Here is a 17,059-nt window from a genome sequence, read left to right on the forward strand (position 1 = left end):
TATGTTGGATCTGGTTGCATTTAAAAGCAGTTTTGCAGTTGTTTGATGTGTGACATGTATGATGTCATAGAAAGTCTGTCTGGAACAGGCTTGTTGGGAAGTCTGTAGCACTTTGTGGTGCTTTTTTTTTTATTTGTTTTTTTACCTGTGGGATGTAAGAGCAATGTTTACAGTTGCCTTAGTCCCTCAGGACAGTATTCTCTCTCTTTCTTTCTCTCTCTCAACACTGGATCCTAGGAAATCTGTGGGAAATAAGGGCTACTCCAGACAATCCTGAGCCTTGACTCTCTCTGTAGAATCACTTGGCAGCACTTGTTAGTAGTTGTGTCTTAGGCTCTAATTAAATAAATGCAGATTTTAATAGAATAGTTCTATGTGGTCTGGTAGATGTTGGCACAACTCCTATTGACCACAAAATACTGTGTTCTCAAGCTGGAGGGAACATAGTTATTAATTCCCTTTCAATTTAGCTATTTAGATTTTAATGATAAGTAGGGCTCCTAGAAAGTGAGATTTTGATCCTGGATGGAACTGAATTAGTCTAGCATTGCTATCTCCAAAAATAAATCTATAGTTCCTTGTGAGATTTACAGCAGGGCTGCTACTGTAGACCTCAGAAACTGATAACATCTGTTGAAATCAACAAAAGCTTTGTGTATGTATAGGGTTAGGCCCAAGAAAACAAACTCCCCAAATACAAGCATAATACAATAGTGTTATTTTTGCATTTTTCTAGAGTAGTTTGCTGCTGCTCCCAACTGAATGCCATGTAACCTTTTTCATTTAATTAGCCATTTTTAAAAGAATGACACATTGTGTATTTGGAAACAGCCTTTGAATAAAAGATGTTTTCAAGTCTGCTCCATCCAGGCAGTGGCACCAACGAGTGCAGGGGTAGCTGCTTTAGGGCTGCCAGGTTCTTTCTGCTGTCTGGCATTTCCTTCCATGGCAAAATGTCTCTATCTCAGTACTGGGTCATGCATGTGTTATAGCACTGACATAAAAGCACTTTCATTTTGCATTAGGCTCAGTATGTTAAGGGAAAGGGATACTTATACATTGTGATGTGGTAAGACTCTGGGAATGGCTGAAGTGCTGACCACTTAAATGAAAGGAATAATTTTATTTTTGTAGTTCATGGTCACATTGGGAGTAGCGTGACAATATTCTGCAAATTCTGTGAATAATTTACGATGTGTGCTCCAGGTACGACTCCACTGTAGTTCTTAACAAGGCTGGACTAGCACTGGAAGATTCATCCTTCATTGGAAGGCAAGGGCGTTTTGAGGTTGTGGGTCTTGCTCTCACAGGGCTGTGGCAGTTCACCTTGTGGCATTTTTGGGAAGGCCTAAGTCGTTTTCAGTTTTTCACAGAAAATGTAGTTCAACACTGTTAACTGCTGGAACAAGAAAGTGTGTGACTAGCACCTACAGGGGAGCACTGATGGAGTTCAGGCATTGTCAGAAGCCAGAAACTTAATAAGCTAAACTATAAAAGCCCATGGAAAGTACATGCAAATCAGTGTTGACTGCATTTCAAGCAACTCTGTCTGGTCCTTTCTCTTTTTGCCTCAGTGAGAAGGATTCCAGGTAGAAGGAAGAATTAGTTGCTGGTGCATCTAGAATTACTTGATGAAATTTGCCCCGTACCCTCACTAGCAGCCCCCATTGCCCCTTGCAGTTCTGTGCAGCCCTATCCACACAGATGTATTTGCTTGAATGCCCTCTACCTCATGTGGCAGAAGTGCACATGTAAGGGGTATATATTTCTTCTCCATTATAATTCTACCAGGTAACTAAGATCTGTTATGATGCCTCATCCCCGTCTTTCTAGTAAGAAGTTTGCTTGGGGATAGCAAACAGAGTCATTGGGAAGGCAGGACAGAGATTCCTACTTACAAAAAGGAAGTTGTTTGTTTTTTTTTTAAAAAAAACACAACAAACAAAAACACTAAAAAAAAAGCTCCAACCCCTCCCCCCAGACAAAACAACAGCCTTTTAATAAACCTGTTGCTAAGGGTTATAAATAGGAATGAAGGACAAAATGAGGAACAGGACAGTGATATCCAGCTAACAGGAACATCCATATGACAGTGAGATTTACTAACCTAGGGGACAGGTGTGAGTTATGTTCAGTAGGTCATAGAGCTCTAGATTTCACTGTGAACAATTGGTAAGAGTGTAAATGAGTGAAATCAGTCACTAGGGAAATGATTCTTCTATAAAATTTACCAGAGTGTCCTAATGTTTTAAAAGTCTAAATATGTTTTAAAGCAATTTATGTACTAGATCCTTTCGTTGTTTTACTCCACTGAAATACCTAGATTAGTCTGAAGCATAAATGTTCATTAAAGGACAAAACCTCTAGGGCATCAAGCAGAGGATGTTCAGCAGTAATGTTGCATTTGATATTGGGTACCTGTCTTATTATTTAGTTGTAAAAAGTAAATTACATTTTGGGTGTTCCAAATAGCTAGTGATATGTATGTGTTTATACACCTTATACATATATATACATATTTAAATGTATGCTTGATCCTTCTTTGCCAAGTGAATAATTTTCTCTATAGATCTGTGATTCACTTTGTTTATGCAATACCACTGATTTTCATTTAAAAACTCTACTGAATGATTTTTCTTGGGACAGGTAAAGGAATCATATTCTCTGTTCTCTTCCAGAGGAAAACTATTTTGGTAGCATTTTTCCAGGAGCATTTTAGCCTCTGTAAAAACTCCATAAAACTTCCTCAGAATAAGTGCAAGGTGGGTTTTTGCTTTCTTAACTTTTAAAGCTCCATTATACCTATTAATTTTGTCTACAAATGTACTAAATCTGTAAGGAAACTGCCCTAAGGCTCTGTCTGCACACAGTGGCAGTGAGGATTAGCTGGTTGTCTAGAACAGATCAGTTTATCCTTCTATAAAGAAGGGCAAAAGAGTCATTCTGAATTTATAGACGTGGAAACTTGAAACATAACTTTCAGTACTCCATGTAACCATGTACTAAGGTGAAGATAGTCACATGTTTGCTGCTCAATAGTTACAGGACTTGGAAAAGATATTCCTCTTCCTTTTAAATAAGATGTTACACAGTTGGTCAAGCCTGTCCTTGGAGTAAAATAAAAATAAAACCTGAGCATGGGTGACTTTTGTGTTAGCTCTCCTGGCCCACTAGTGAAATAGTTTATCATAGTTTCTCATTTTTTTTTTTGGCTTGACACAAAAGAAGAGGGTGGATGAAACCCAGATCTGGTGTCTGTTTTGAAGAGGAGTCTGTTTTAAATATGCTTCTCTCGCTTTTCCTGGAGGAGATGCGCCACGCTTCTGGTGTTAGATTCAACATATCTTCTTGAAACTGTTTATCTGCTCACATAATGAAAAGGGTATGTAAAATACCAAGACTTGCATATTTCTAGAAGCACAGATTTTGTCTTATCTCCCTACATGACACGTACTGCCAAACTGCAACAGATGTTTAAAGAATAGTGGTGTTGGGTAGAAATCACTGCAATTTCAAGTCTCTGCAGAGATGTGTCTTTTAGTTTCTTAGTAACTTGGAATTTGCAATCCTGAGTTTACCAGGCTGTATTTGAGGGAAATATTTGCATTATTTATTCTTTTTCTTTCTTATAATATATCAAGAAGCAGCATTATTTTATTAAAGAGTCATTAAACAAACTGAAAAAAGCCTATAACCCACCCCAAAAAAATAGGCTGCTTTTTTTCTAGAAAACAGTGCAATTAGACTTAATGGTTGTGCTGCACCCTGTACCAAGTAAGGTTGCTGTAGTGGGATTAGGGAGTGAACACACCCAGTCTGACATGTGAGGCTTAATTTTCATCTGTGAGTTATTCCTGGTTATGATCTCATTTTATGCCATGAAAGTGATCAAATAACACCAGCTCTGGAATGTAATTTTTTTCAAAGAATGATGCTTATTAAAGTCAAATGGAGTCCTGGCAAGACTCCAAAAAGCTGTGAAAATTTGACAGTAAAAGCATGACTTAAATGCATGAAGATTTGCACTCCAAAATCCAAAACCTTTATTCATGCTGTGTTACTTGAGGCTATCCTTAGTTACATAAATCCAACACTTTACTTACCTTTAAATGTTGGTGCTTCATTTTTTCCTCTTCCACTTTTAGACGTTTCTGTGTAATTTCTTCTTGCAGTTTTCTTTTGTCCTATAAATTAAGAGAACAATGAAACTTTGTTTAGAGAAATTACTTGTTAACAAAAATATCGTTTAAGTGTTGTTCAGTAGGGTGAAATCAATCCATGCAAATAAAGCCTTATTTTAAAGCTTAAGTGATGCTTAGGCAGTGCATAATTCTTTGTAGTGACAGCTCGTGTCCTGCGCAGGGTTGGTTTCCACTGCTCTTTCTCCAAAGTATGTTTAAACATGTTAATGACCACAAAGGAGGGATGATACAAAATAGAAACTATTTACTCTTAGGAAGGGTAGGGGAAGAAAACAGGAAGAAAGTATATTTGAGCAGAATTGTACATGCAGAGTGAGACTAAAAATGGGACCTGACCCAAATTCCTAAGGCAGCCCACACATGGTTTAGGAGAGGAAAGAGCCTGCATGGTCTGTACTGTGCAGCTGTGATACATCACTAAATGAAATGGGCTGTCGGTGAATCCAGCACTGAGTTTGTGTATCTTGTGGCTAATAGCTGAAATAAACAGGAATAAACAAAGACTTAGAAATTTATTTTGTTAGTCAGATAATGGTAAAGATGAACACAGAGAAATGTGGTATGCTTCATATATGTTGTTGCTACCTCTCAATTAAAGAAAAAAATAAAATTTTTGCCTGTGCACAGGCTGTTTTCATGGTTGCTGAATTTTAAAAAGAAAAACCTCAAGTAGTGCTGATCTGTCATAGTGCCACCTTCATCCTTTTTGTTACAGGTTGTAGAACAAAGGAAATGGGTGAACAGTGTCTGAACGCTGGCAATGCTTGAGCCTCTCGTGTCTTTAGATAGCAGTGCCACATGGAGTACCCTTGTGGCTCCTCTGTATGAGGCCAAACGCTGATTTAGTACTTTGTGTCCTCAGCAGCCAGTGGGAAAGAAATCATGCCAAATGAAACTAACTTTTATAAGATGTATTAGTAGGCTATTCTCTTGGCCAGCCTTAGTGCTGTAAAATTCTGTTGTTTGGCACAGCACATTTTGCGCTTGTTTCTTGGTATGTTTTAGAGAAGTAAATGGAATCTTCTGTTGTTCTGTGCAGAATTGTTTGCTGACTGGAGGCTAATGCCTCTTTCCTTTCAATTAGAACAGCTGGATTTTGTTAAAAAAACTGATAGCTTTTGTTTAACAGTCTGTTTTCAGACAAGTATGGTTTTGGAAGGAGTTAAGTTCTTCACAAATATAGGAAGAGACTTGTCCTTCCAGTCCACCTGAGGAACCAGCTGTGTGTAAGGAGTGTAGAAAGTCGGTAAGGAAGTGCTGGACATAAGGTTGGGAGGTGTTCTCCACCATTTCCCTAGGATCTGGGATTTGGAAACAGGAAGAGACATGGTGTGCTTGGCTGAATCACTTTGCTGTTACTGGAAATTAGAAATCAGCAGCATGACCGTGGGCTCTAAGGATGCTTTGTTGAAGGACAGGAAGTGAAAGAAACCACCTAGCCTTGTGGAGATGGAGGGCAGGACTACAGGTGGCCAAGCACTACTCATAGTATGCTGGGATTTAGTAGGTGAACGAGTGTCAAGAGCTTTGTTTACAGATTGTTACAATTCTTAAGGAAACATTTTTTTTCTCTTTACTAAGTTTCTAGGTAAGACTCTTAACCAGAAAATGAACTTTTACTTGGTTTATACTATTAAAAAATATTCTAAGTTAATTTAAATATTCTTTTTGTACCAGTGGAGATGTAATAAGAGTTTAGGAGTCTAAAATGAGAATTTGTACACAAACTACTGTGCAGATAGTTTAAAATGCAGTAATTTATGCCTTTACACTCTGATTTCTAACTGTGTAATAAGGAATTTATTCAGCAGCAAAACTTTTGCCTGTTTCTTTTTTTTAAGTCTATGTTTCTTTTACATCCAATATTTTTTTTCTGAAAGCTTTCTACTTGTACCCTTTAGTGTTCTAGCATGTTTTAATTTTGCTGGTTGGTATTAAATATCTATTATACAATTATCAAGAAATTGAAATAGATTGCCTTTTATATATCTAGTCTATATCTCTATATATTCTCATCTAGTGCCAGAAGCTAAGAAGTATGAGGAATCTATTTGACGTGTGCCAGAATAACTTTTAAAACCTGTTAGAAAACTTGTCTGCACATCATGTCTTGCTTTACAAAGCTTTGACTATACTATACCTATCTAGTGGAATAAATGTTTATTCCTGGATAGCTAAGTGATCCATGCTTCTACCAAACTTCATGCTCTACCCCTGTAGATAATCATGTTTCTGGCAGAAGTCCTTGAATCCTCTCTTACTATGCTCTTGTTACTATGAGCAGGATGTGAACACCTTCAGCTGTTCCTTTCTCTTGTGCATCAATGCAAGGTAAGACTTGAACCTTGGTCCTAATTTTCACTACTACTGAAACAGGTGGGAATCTTTTCTGACTTTTGAGAGTAAAAATGAATTGTGTTCTAAAGTGGATCTGTCTGAAAGAAAGGGAAACGCATCCACGGAGCAGCATCTTGTGAAGTGTCTTGTGTGCCAAGTCCATTAGTTTGTGGCACTGTTCTACAGTGGTGCCAGTGCTGGTGGTCTTGGTCCCATGGCAAATGCCACCTATTGTCAGTCAAAGGAGCAGCTAATGTTTTAGCTAATATGTTTTTCTTTTCATATAATTTTCCAGAGATTAAAAACGTCAAACCCCATCAAACATTAAAAATATTGCAGCTTTCATATTTTAAGATATTACAATCTCACTGATAAAATGGATGCATCTGATGTTTTACTTTTTATATTCTATGTGCACCAGCAGCAGGTGGAAGCTACATAACAAAGAAAAAAAGTTTCTTTTTCAGAGCTATGTGAGCATCAAAATACATAATCATAAAGTAATATTTTTTTTAATTTATTTGCTACGCAGAGAAGATATGAAAAACAATTTGAAAGCCCCTACTGGCTCTGTGAGAGCCAGATGCTGTCAAGGAGCCAGGCATTTAACAACAGAAACCAGTCAGGTTTAGTGCAGGTGCAGTTGTTTATTGCTTTGAGTACCCCTTGCTTTCTTCTCTTAGATCCTTTACAGCAAACATCTGGTGGGTAGCACTGGAAATTCCCAGGCATGTTACTTAAGACAAATTTTCCCAGAGCCACTGAGGAACTTGCAATTGTAACTGTAATGTGCTGTTTTCCTAGACAACTCATACTGCAGCTTCTTAAGCCTGAAGATAACCTCACTTATTTGGGCTGCTTTATTTCTGCAGTCCATTAGAACAGATACATCAAGTGTTTCAACTAAATGCTATTGACTGATGAAAGTAGAGAACAAATAGTTTCTTTACACAGCAAGTGTAATAAATGAAGTCATGGCCTAAATACGATTTCCTATTTCTTGTAATGCAAGACACTGGAAGCTACCCCAGTTTCTTAAAAAAATACTTCTTCATTATTCATCTGGAGGCACAGGTACAGGTGGAGGACACTCACTCCAGCATGTTCATAGAGTCCTCGTCAGGCAAACGTGCTGCCCATTCCTTCTCCTGGATCCCAGCGAGTCTAAAACATCGCAAGGCCTGGACTTCTCTGGAGTGCCAAAACAGTTGTTATCTTTTGAGCCCATACTCTAGAGACAAAGTCCAGGTTCTGACCCTGGTTCAAGCACCGTTACAGTTAAACAAACCAATGTACTCTAAACCCTCTAAAACATTTCAAATTACCCTATTGTGGGCTTGCGTCAGGTCTCAAGTAATTACGATAAATGGATCTGTTGGCTTTTATCAAGTGCCACAATTAAAACTCAACCGACTTAAACCCCAACCTATTAGATTCCTGTAGATTTCCAGCTACCCTTCTCACATTTATTTCAATTCCAATGAGATTTTTTTTTAACTCTGCCCACTATTTATTCTGCCAGTAGCGTTTGTTTTGCAACTAGTCTGTCATGCTAAGAGTGTGAAAAATATCTCTGTTTCCATCATTTGTTTTTAAACAAATGCCTGAGAGAGTGAGTGATCCTTCTGGAGGTTTCCTTTCATCCCATAGGGCCAAAATTTGCTTCAGTTCAATTCTTTTGTAACTGAATAAGTTTCAGTGGAGATCAAATCAGAGGTGAATTAGGATTCAGCCAGTGTTTGTTACATCAGGTTATATTACTTTAAAAATAGCTCAGTAGTTCCTTTTACAAATTATAAATCTTTTGACTCAGATTTCCCTTTAGAAGAGAAACTAGAAATGATTTCTAATGTCTTCTACATAAACTTCAGTGAGTCCTTCCTCTGAAAACTGACAGGTAGGAATTTGTTTAATCCAGGCTTGTCCTTTTTTACTGTCCAGGCAGCAATACTTATGATAGATTGTCAATAATTCAGATATTAAATTTAATTCCAGAATGCAAACCAAAAATCTTTAATCTCTCAGTCATGTTGTGAAATGAGAAAATTGATTTGTTCTGGAATTCTCCAGCTGCCTTTTGACCTTCAGGCAAACATTCAGTATGATGACAGTAACATGTATTTTAGACTGTCCAGTAGTGATTTGCACACATACTTTCAGTGCTTTGAATTTAATTTGAAAGTGCAATACAACCCATAATAAAGTCAGTACAGGCAACTTAGCTGTTTTAAAGCAATAGTCTATAAACCCGTATTTAAAAAATAACAATTTCAAGCAGACATCAAGTCTGTTTCTGTCCTGGGATAAATCATTATTCAGCAAACACACAGCAGCTCATTAAGACAATGCTACTTCTAAGCCTTTTTTTTCTAGTAGCAAGTTATAATCGTAAGCACTTACTGTTATGGCCTGGAATCGTTCTTTCAGCAATTCGGCTTCCTCCATTCTACAAATCAAAAACAGACAAGTAGTGAAGGTAAACAGAATCAGACCATAAGCAAAAAGCCTCCTGGTGGGGCTGCAAAAAAAGTTGAGGTGATTTGATCCAATTCCAGAGGAGAGAGAAGGCAGAATTTTTGACTTGTCAGAAGAGTCCCTGAACAGATGAGCAGATCAGTCCAGGCAGACACATGTAATGAGGGTGTGGAGAGGAGGCAGACAAGGAGAGTGCTGGCATGAGTTGACTGACAAGTTGGAACAGTGGAGCACAAGCCCTTTTCCTTCAGAAGCTGCCAACTCTTTGTTTTAATGTGCTCGGTTAGCGTGCCATTGCTTCTTTAACTCTTAAATGCCCAAACCAGAATCTTACAGGACCGTGATAGAAGTAAACTTTTATTATTTTGTTATTTCTCTTTCTTTTCTTTTCTTTCTCTATGCTTCTGGTGATAAACAGATATTTAAAACTTATTAAGTATTCCCATTTCTCATTAAACTTATTTCACCTGCATGTGTTTTAACATGTAATATTAGCACTGTAGATGGCATGGGTTTTTTTGAGATAGTAGTTTTAATTCAGTTTCCTAGATAAAATTTTTAGGAAGGCTGTATTCATAGCTGGAAGAATGTTTTAGAACTGCTAACCTAAAGTAAGATAAACTTTAAACAGTCAGGTCTGTCATTGAACGCTAGTGTTAATCTGTGCAATTACTGATCAGCTATCTGGGACTCAGGGGAAGCTTTGTCTAAGTAAGGATTTTGGGATCATCATTTCAGTGTTACCAAGATGAGTGTAAAATGCCAGTGGCTCTCATGCTGCATTTCCATTCAGCTGACTTGCTGTGGACTTCTGCTGAAAACAGCACTATGTGCCTTAAGGGATGGCATACATTTTGACCTTTTCATTTACCTAAGTGAGAGTCAGCCATCCAAAATCAATCTAGGAAACTTGCAGAACAAGTGGAACTGCCCTAGGAAAATCCAGTTGTGGAAAAAAATTCTAAGCAAATCAAACAGCATAAAGATGTAATGTGAATCTGTAATCTCTTTGTTACCTTCAGTATCATGTAACTCAAGTCTTCGTAAGGACACCAGCAGGAGAGCCGCTCAGCATGTTTGGGTTTTTACCTGATAATTCATTGAGATGACTAAACTCAGCAGGATTTGGTGAGGTGGTTTATTTTACAGGTCAGTACAGTGACCTGAATCTTGGTGGCAAATCAGGCTCATTACTAGCAAATTCTAAGGTGCTAAAGAATTGCACACTTGATGGTGAAGTTACAGCCTTATAATTCAATAGAAATCAATATTTAGTTCAATTTCACCTTTCTAGTATGTCATCACTCACCCATGTACATGAGCAGATTATCCCCCTCTGCACTGGGATTAAGGATGCTTTAATGTTTTATTTATACTGTGATCCACCCTGAGGTTTTGTTCAAACTTGCAGAGACCCCATGTTTTATTCTCCAGTGAAGATTTAATTTCTATTTTTTAAATATTAATTTATACTTCATTTGGTCAGCACCTGAAATTTAAAAAATTACCACATAAAAGCAAATGTGAAGTTCAAAGGCAAGTGCATTGAGGTGTATCAAGAGATAGATTACATGGGAATTTATATGAGTTTGGTGTATGGATTTGAGAATGAATTCAAACACCACGTGGAATTAAATGAATTCTTGCTGCAGAAACCATTGGAGAGACAGTCTTTCTCTTTAAGCTTTCGTAAGTTAGTATAGTCTGCCTTATCATATTTTGAACCTTCCCCCCACTTATTTCATCTTTACCTTCTGTGAAGTTCATCTTAAAATTTAAGTACATATGTGGACTTTGGAATGCTTAAAAATATTTAAAGCAGCAAATGTTTACATCAGAAATAAGGAAGTCTGGTTTGGGCCAGAATTTGTATTCTGACATAAATGGGATCTATTCTCAGTGGGTGGAGGAATGAGATCTGTATTTCAAGATCAAACTAAAGTCAATGGGATTGCATTGCTTGGAATTTTTATGGTCTAAAGTATTCTCCTAAATTTATGCCCTAAAATTATTTAAATGTTTTAAAGAACCCTACTTGTGGATGTTACATAGTTGCAGACCAGAAGAGTATTTAACATGTCTTTCCCTAATCTAAACCAGTAGACTGAGGTAGCTGTAAGATGTTTTCTAAAATGTTGCTTCCCTTTTCAAGTGACCATTATTAAGAGAGTATTTAAAAGGTACTTGAAACATTTTAAATTGTTTAAATCATATATATCCGCTTGCTAGGCAGGATTTGTTGTTCAATCAATAGGTTGTTTTCCAGTTATCTTAATCCTATTCTAATTGGGATTTATGTGCAAGAGAAGGAATGGACCAGCTGTCATTTTGTCTGCTCTTAAGCCTCCTTCACCAATAGGAGTACCCATGGAGTAAAGGTTAGATCAGTGAATCCAAACAGCTGTGTTTTCAGTCTGCAGGATTCTTGGAACAAGGTTTTTCAGAACTTGCCTGCCAGAAACATATCCAGAGGAAACCACCTACCTAATCTGCAACTTTAAGGGGGGGGGAAAGCATATTTTTCTTTTGGTAGAATAGGTTCTCTGAGTTATGCAGAAAATGTTTTTGTATCGTATGGTGAGTCATACAGGTTGGATTTTTTGGCTTCACTTATTCCTTTGTTCATTTCCATTTTTCACTGTGTACCTAATGTAGCAGTAATAATGAAAATCCAAAGCACAAGGTGAAAGAGTTGCATTTTGAATTCTTACAGAAAAGCAGGTTGTAATTTAGAAGAATGCAACATCCAGAACCAAAATCTGGAAGTAGGACCACAGAAGTACTTTCACATCTGAAAATGCAATTTCTGTTGTCCATTTCTGGAGCAATGTCTGAGTACTGGAATAGAGAAATGCTGTCACTTCAGAACTGTAGCAGCTCTCCCTGGCCTTACTCTACATACAAAACCATCTTCAATTCTACTCTTCCTCCTTGTACATCATTAACCTGGGGTAATACACATAGAGTGAGATATAGATTATTGTAGAAACAAACAATTGCCTCTGAGAAGAAACATCGTGTTAAAGGTAAGGAGCAAGTCACTCTTTCGAAAAGTGAGTTTGAAGTGACTGGAGTTGATCAGATTGTTATCAGCTGAAAACATAGGCTGTACTTTTTGGAAAGAGTGGTTACTGAGTTCATGAACCAACATTTTGTGAATCTTTACTTTGATTATTTTGCTTTGTAATGAGCTGCCATTGGTAACTGTGTTTGAAACAGGAAAAGGGTGTTTTGGACTCTGCATCAAAGAGAATTTTATATTCTTGCAGTGAGCAAATGTGCTGCCACTATGTATTGGTTTGCATGTAGCCTTAAATCTCTGACAGCAGGAATGGAGAGAAGATAAATTTCAGTGAAGGGCTCATTGAAAATGTTTACTGCAGCCGTCCTGTCAATTGACCCAAAGGTCTAGTATGGGAGATGCCTCGGTCGATTGGTCTTTTCTCCAGCGAGAACCATGATTTTGCCTTTTAAAGTGAAAAGTAAGCCAATAAGAAATGGAAAATTTAAAATCTAAAAGAAGACTCTTGTCCCTCCATCAAATTAGACACTTGAAATTTTTAAAAAATGTGTACATTTTAGAATCTTAGAGGAAGTTCATAACAAAACATCTGCCACCCCTCAGGAGGAATTAAATTTTGCCCTGAAGGCCAATTTTGGGGAAGTAATGCCCTATTAGGCAGGTCTCTAACATAATGAATTTCTTGGGTCCTCTCACTGAAGCAAAACGATATCTGAATATCTCAATTTTATACAGTTTTATGAAGTTAAATTCTATCTCCTTTACTTGTTTGAGTAGACACCCCCCCCGAATCTCTGGGAGGAAAAGCCTTGAACTATTACATTTCTGTTGGTACAACTCCCTTCCTGTTGCTATTCATAACTATGAATATATTAAATCATTACAGTCAAAGTAAAGAAACAGCTATTGGTCATTATCTTCAATTGTTTTTAATACACTAATTATTTTAATCATATTTTATAATACGTCTATTGTTCAGATACCTTCCAGTATTATAGAGAGGTTTTAGAATGCAGCATGGGCTCAGACATCTCTTCTATGGTAGGTGTGTGTCTTATATGTACAGTGGAACCCACAATAAATGCTATTGTGCGAAATTAGACCATCTTGCCCCTATTTTCTAAAATTACACAGTGAACTTTGTCAAAGTCCACTGATTATTTTTTAACCAGATAACTGTCTTTTTCATAGCCTTTTTGATGTTCCCAGACACTTGTTAGTTCTTGGCCTCATATCTTTTTGAAATCTTTTATGAAACTCTGAATGTGGGACCCTTTCCAAAGCACCTTTAACAAACTCTGTTGTGTCACACTTAAAAAACCGCACTTCAGTGAATAGTTTCAGTGTAATTACTGTGGTGATAATAAATGTAAGGCCCTGAACAGAAAGTGTTTGGGTGCCTAGATAAGTGATAGGACTGTGTTTGTTTTGTGGGATTTTTTTTTTTTGTGGGTTTTTTTTTGGTTGGTTTTTTAAAATGTAAACTGAAATAAATAAACCCACAAAGAATCTGAAATACTCAGGATCGGTGCCTTAAACATGATGTGGAATGCGTTGCTTGCAACCTGGCATTTTCCAACTGCTGCAGATACACACTTCTAAGAATAGGGCAGAGTTTTAAATCCTACCCAGCCAACTGTGTGGGGAATGTTTAGCAGGGCTCTGAGAACCAGCTTTAGTTGTTGCGTAGTTTGATTGTGTTTTATTAAGTGAAAACAAACACTCCATAACCGGGGCCAAATCCTGGGGAAAGTAAAAAACAAAACCCCAGAGGTACTGTGCTGTCAATAGTAAGTAAACTACATGTTATATTCTGATTCTGGTTTCACGATGCTGTTGGAAAACACAAAGAGAACAGTAGTAGTGTTTGGGTCTAAGAGGCTTCAGTAAGATGGCAGAGCAAAACTAGGGCCTGGAAGACATATTTTTGTGAACACTTTGTGCCAGGTGTGGTTTCTGAGTACAAGTGCTGTTGGTGAAAGTCTTAGAAGTACGGATAGTTTGTTATAGGACGTGAGCTAAAGTAGGAATTCTTTAAGAGAAAACCTTCCTGCTGGAGCTGGGAAGGGTGTGTTGCAGAAGAGACAGGGACAAGGCTGGAGGTGGTGAAGCCGTTCAGCAACCTGCGTAGGTTACGTCAGTTGATTCCCATCTCCGGAGGCATGGGCAGAGCTCTCCCGCTGCTCCTCTGAGAAGCTGCCTAACCAGTCTGTGTCTGTAGCAAGGTCTGAGCTACTGGAGCTCAGATGTTCTGCAAGATGAGATGAACCTTATCTGATAGCTCCCAGCAGAGCAAAGAGGAATTACTGCTTTCTCCTCCCACACTTCCAGCCACATTTTCCATTCACTTCCTTTCGTCTGACTAATCTGTGAACCAATTAAATTTGCTAATCTGTCAGGAGAGCAATTAAAAACAAAACCCAAAAGCAAACCTTAACCCTCAAATCTTTGGGTGTCCACTGTCAGTGAGCTGCATAGGCTGAATGGGAGATGACAGGAACAGTAGCATTAGGGAGGAGTAAGAAGGACTGGGATTCCAGCTGGAAGATGAGCAGTGAGAGGAGAAAAGTGTAAGAAACATGACTGTTGTGGCAGTGATGAGTGGCCAGATGAACTGAGCCAGCCTGCAGGCCTCAGGCTTACCTTACCAAGTGGTCCAGGGACCATGAGAGGCCTCATACTGACGTGTATAATAAGCATGTGTGTTTAGCTATTTATCTGAAACTTGAAACTGCTGTGGAAACATGATGACTTCAGACTCTGGCAATCCTTCCTGTGCTTCCAGATATTCAGTATCCTGTGCTGTGTGTGGGCAAAAAATATCCCACATACAATTTGTTTTGCGTAAGCCTTTCCAAGTATTAACGGAAAAAAATACATGATCAAGTTATGCTAAACTTTATTGTTAGCAGAGATAAGATTGTTTATGTCAAATAACAGGTGTTGCAAATGCAGGCCTAGTTTCTTCATTGAAGACCTGTTGTTTTTGCTGTGGAGTTTGTTATTTGGAAGCAGCGGCTGAGGAAAAACTCTCAGCTTGTCAGTCACTCAAACTGTTTCAGCTGTGCCCGGTTGGTTTGCAGGGCCGGGTAGGTCATCTGAATAACACGGGGAGGGGACTCTGGCCAGCCGAGCCTGCTGTGAGGAGCGCCAGGGATGCAGCACAAGCAGCTGAGGCTGAGTAGTCATCCGGATGCCTGTGAGAGTATGTCACCAACTTCTGTTATTCAACAGATTCAGATATTTCACTAGTGCTTCTCACAGCTCAGTATATTTACTTAACCCTTTACCTTAGGGGGTGATTATTAACTAGGAGCAAAAAACTTGATATAGTACAATTTCCTAATTTTTCCTGCAAGATTTGTTTTGAATGTCAGGATTTCAGACCTGTTTCATAGCTACGTTTTCTTATCAGAATGATTCTTCCTTCTTTTCACCTGAATCTGAAGTGGATCCTCTTAGTGATATTCTACTGTTTGCTTGGTGTTCACTTAGGGTGAAATTACATGAGAAGTTTGAACTGATATACTGACTGTGTGGTGCTGAGAGGCATTCTGCTGCTCTCTATCCTGGACATGTATTCTCACAGCTGTCTTGACTGTCTGCTCACTGAATCTGTTCACTAAGCTGGCAGACAACTAACCAAGCTAAAAGGTGGCTACTGCTAGGCTAAAAAGTCAAATAATTTCCCAGAGAAGTCTGATGAGTACCAAAATGTGGTAAAGGGAGAGAGTAGAGGGTGAAACTGTGGCTATTGGAAAATGCAGGGGAGGAGAAAAGAGCAGGAGAAGAGGAGGAATAAGTAGGAAGAAAGGGAAAATAAAAGGAAGAAAGGTGGTAAACTGTTAGATAAACTAAACTGTTAAATGTAAATTTACCTTTACAGACTTATTTAACACAATGTGGGGAAACTTTCTTTTTTAACTTTTCTTACCCCTGGAGGCTGAATAGGCCTTTGAAACACTCTTGGCAGATCAAAGGTTAATATTTTCTTACCATTCATGAATAATGCAAAAAATAATCTGGCTGCAAGTTGTATGAAAGAATATTTTGGAGAATATAAAAGCTCTTTCCTTGTCATATCTTCTCAGATGTGAACAGGTTCTTTACACTGTGACTTAAGGAAAGCCAAACTAATCTGCAGCTCATGGTACTGCTTCATTAGGCATTATTTCTGAAGAGTGTCTTTGCAAATGCCTCTTCAGCATAGCAAGTAGGATCTTTAGTTGGATCTCTTTGGAGATTCATTATGGTCTTTATAGATTTCTCACTGTCCCAATGCACCTGGAGACTGATGGCCTGCAAAGGCTGGAATCAAATATTATTTTAATAATTTATTTTAACAAAACATTTTTAAATTTGAAAATACTGTTGTGTTTAGCCAGTAGGTAAAATTACTTTTTGAAAAGGGTTTGATGCATTGTGTTTATCTGGAAAAGGGGCTTGTCAGGTAATTTCTCATTTCACAATGTTAACAGCTTGCTGCCAGGTGGATCTAGCTTTATTGTACAGCTGATACAGTTAGAAGAAATTAAGAAACCTGTTGGGGTTTGGATTAGAAAAATTTAATCCATGTTTCTCGCTTATAGTCACATTGGATTGGACACAATTAATGTTGATGGTTGAAGGAAAAGTCAGGAGCACTCCAACCACTCTAGTTAACAGCTGTCATCCTCTAATTTAATTGGTCTGTTCTTTTATTTTGGCTAATGCAGCTCAGGATTGCAATCAAAAGTTGTCAGTATCTCATGGCTGCTCAGTGCTTGTATGACAAGTTTTATATTTTTAATTTCCAGTGGACTGTCATCAATGGGAGAAGAAGCATGAGTAGCAGGCACAGTAATCTGTCCTTTCAGTGAAGGAATACCATGTGTAAGTAGCATCAACATCTTTTCGTATAGTCTACACTTCAAACATCAGTACAAGTCAATAATGAATTTATTTATACATGTACATTTTTTTCTGCTGAGATTCAGGAACATTCTTTATGGAAATACCCTCTTTCTCATTGTATGATATAATT

The 17,059-nt window shown here is 38.0% G+C and overlaps 1 protein-coding gene across 1 annotated transcript in view; it reads right to left on the reverse strand.

Annotated features, from left to right (window-relative positions):
* PALMD (palmdelphin) overlaps window positions 1-17,059 on the reverse strand; it is a 49,659-nt gene that overhangs the window by 15,822 nt on the left and 16,778 nt on the right. Inside the window, exons 2-3 of the mRNA XM_008922239.3 lie at window positions 8,940-8,985; window positions 4,104-4,184 (exon numbers count right to left, since the gene is read on the reverse strand). Of these exons, the coding sequence (XP_008920487.2) occupies window positions 4,104-4,184; window positions 8,940-8,985 (127 nt within the window). The remainder of the gene's footprint in view (window positions 1-4,103; window positions 4,185-8,939; window positions 8,986-17,059) is intronic.

The sequence above is a fragment of the Manacus vitellinus genome, unplaced genomic scaffold, assembly GCF_001715985.3.
Source record: "Manacus vitellinus isolate BGI_N305 unplaced genomic scaffold, ASM171598v3 scaffold_56_pilon, whole genome shotgun sequence".
Taxonomy (NCBI): domain Eukaryota; kingdom Metazoa; phylum Chordata; class Aves; order Passeriformes; family Pipridae; genus Manacus; species Manacus vitellinus.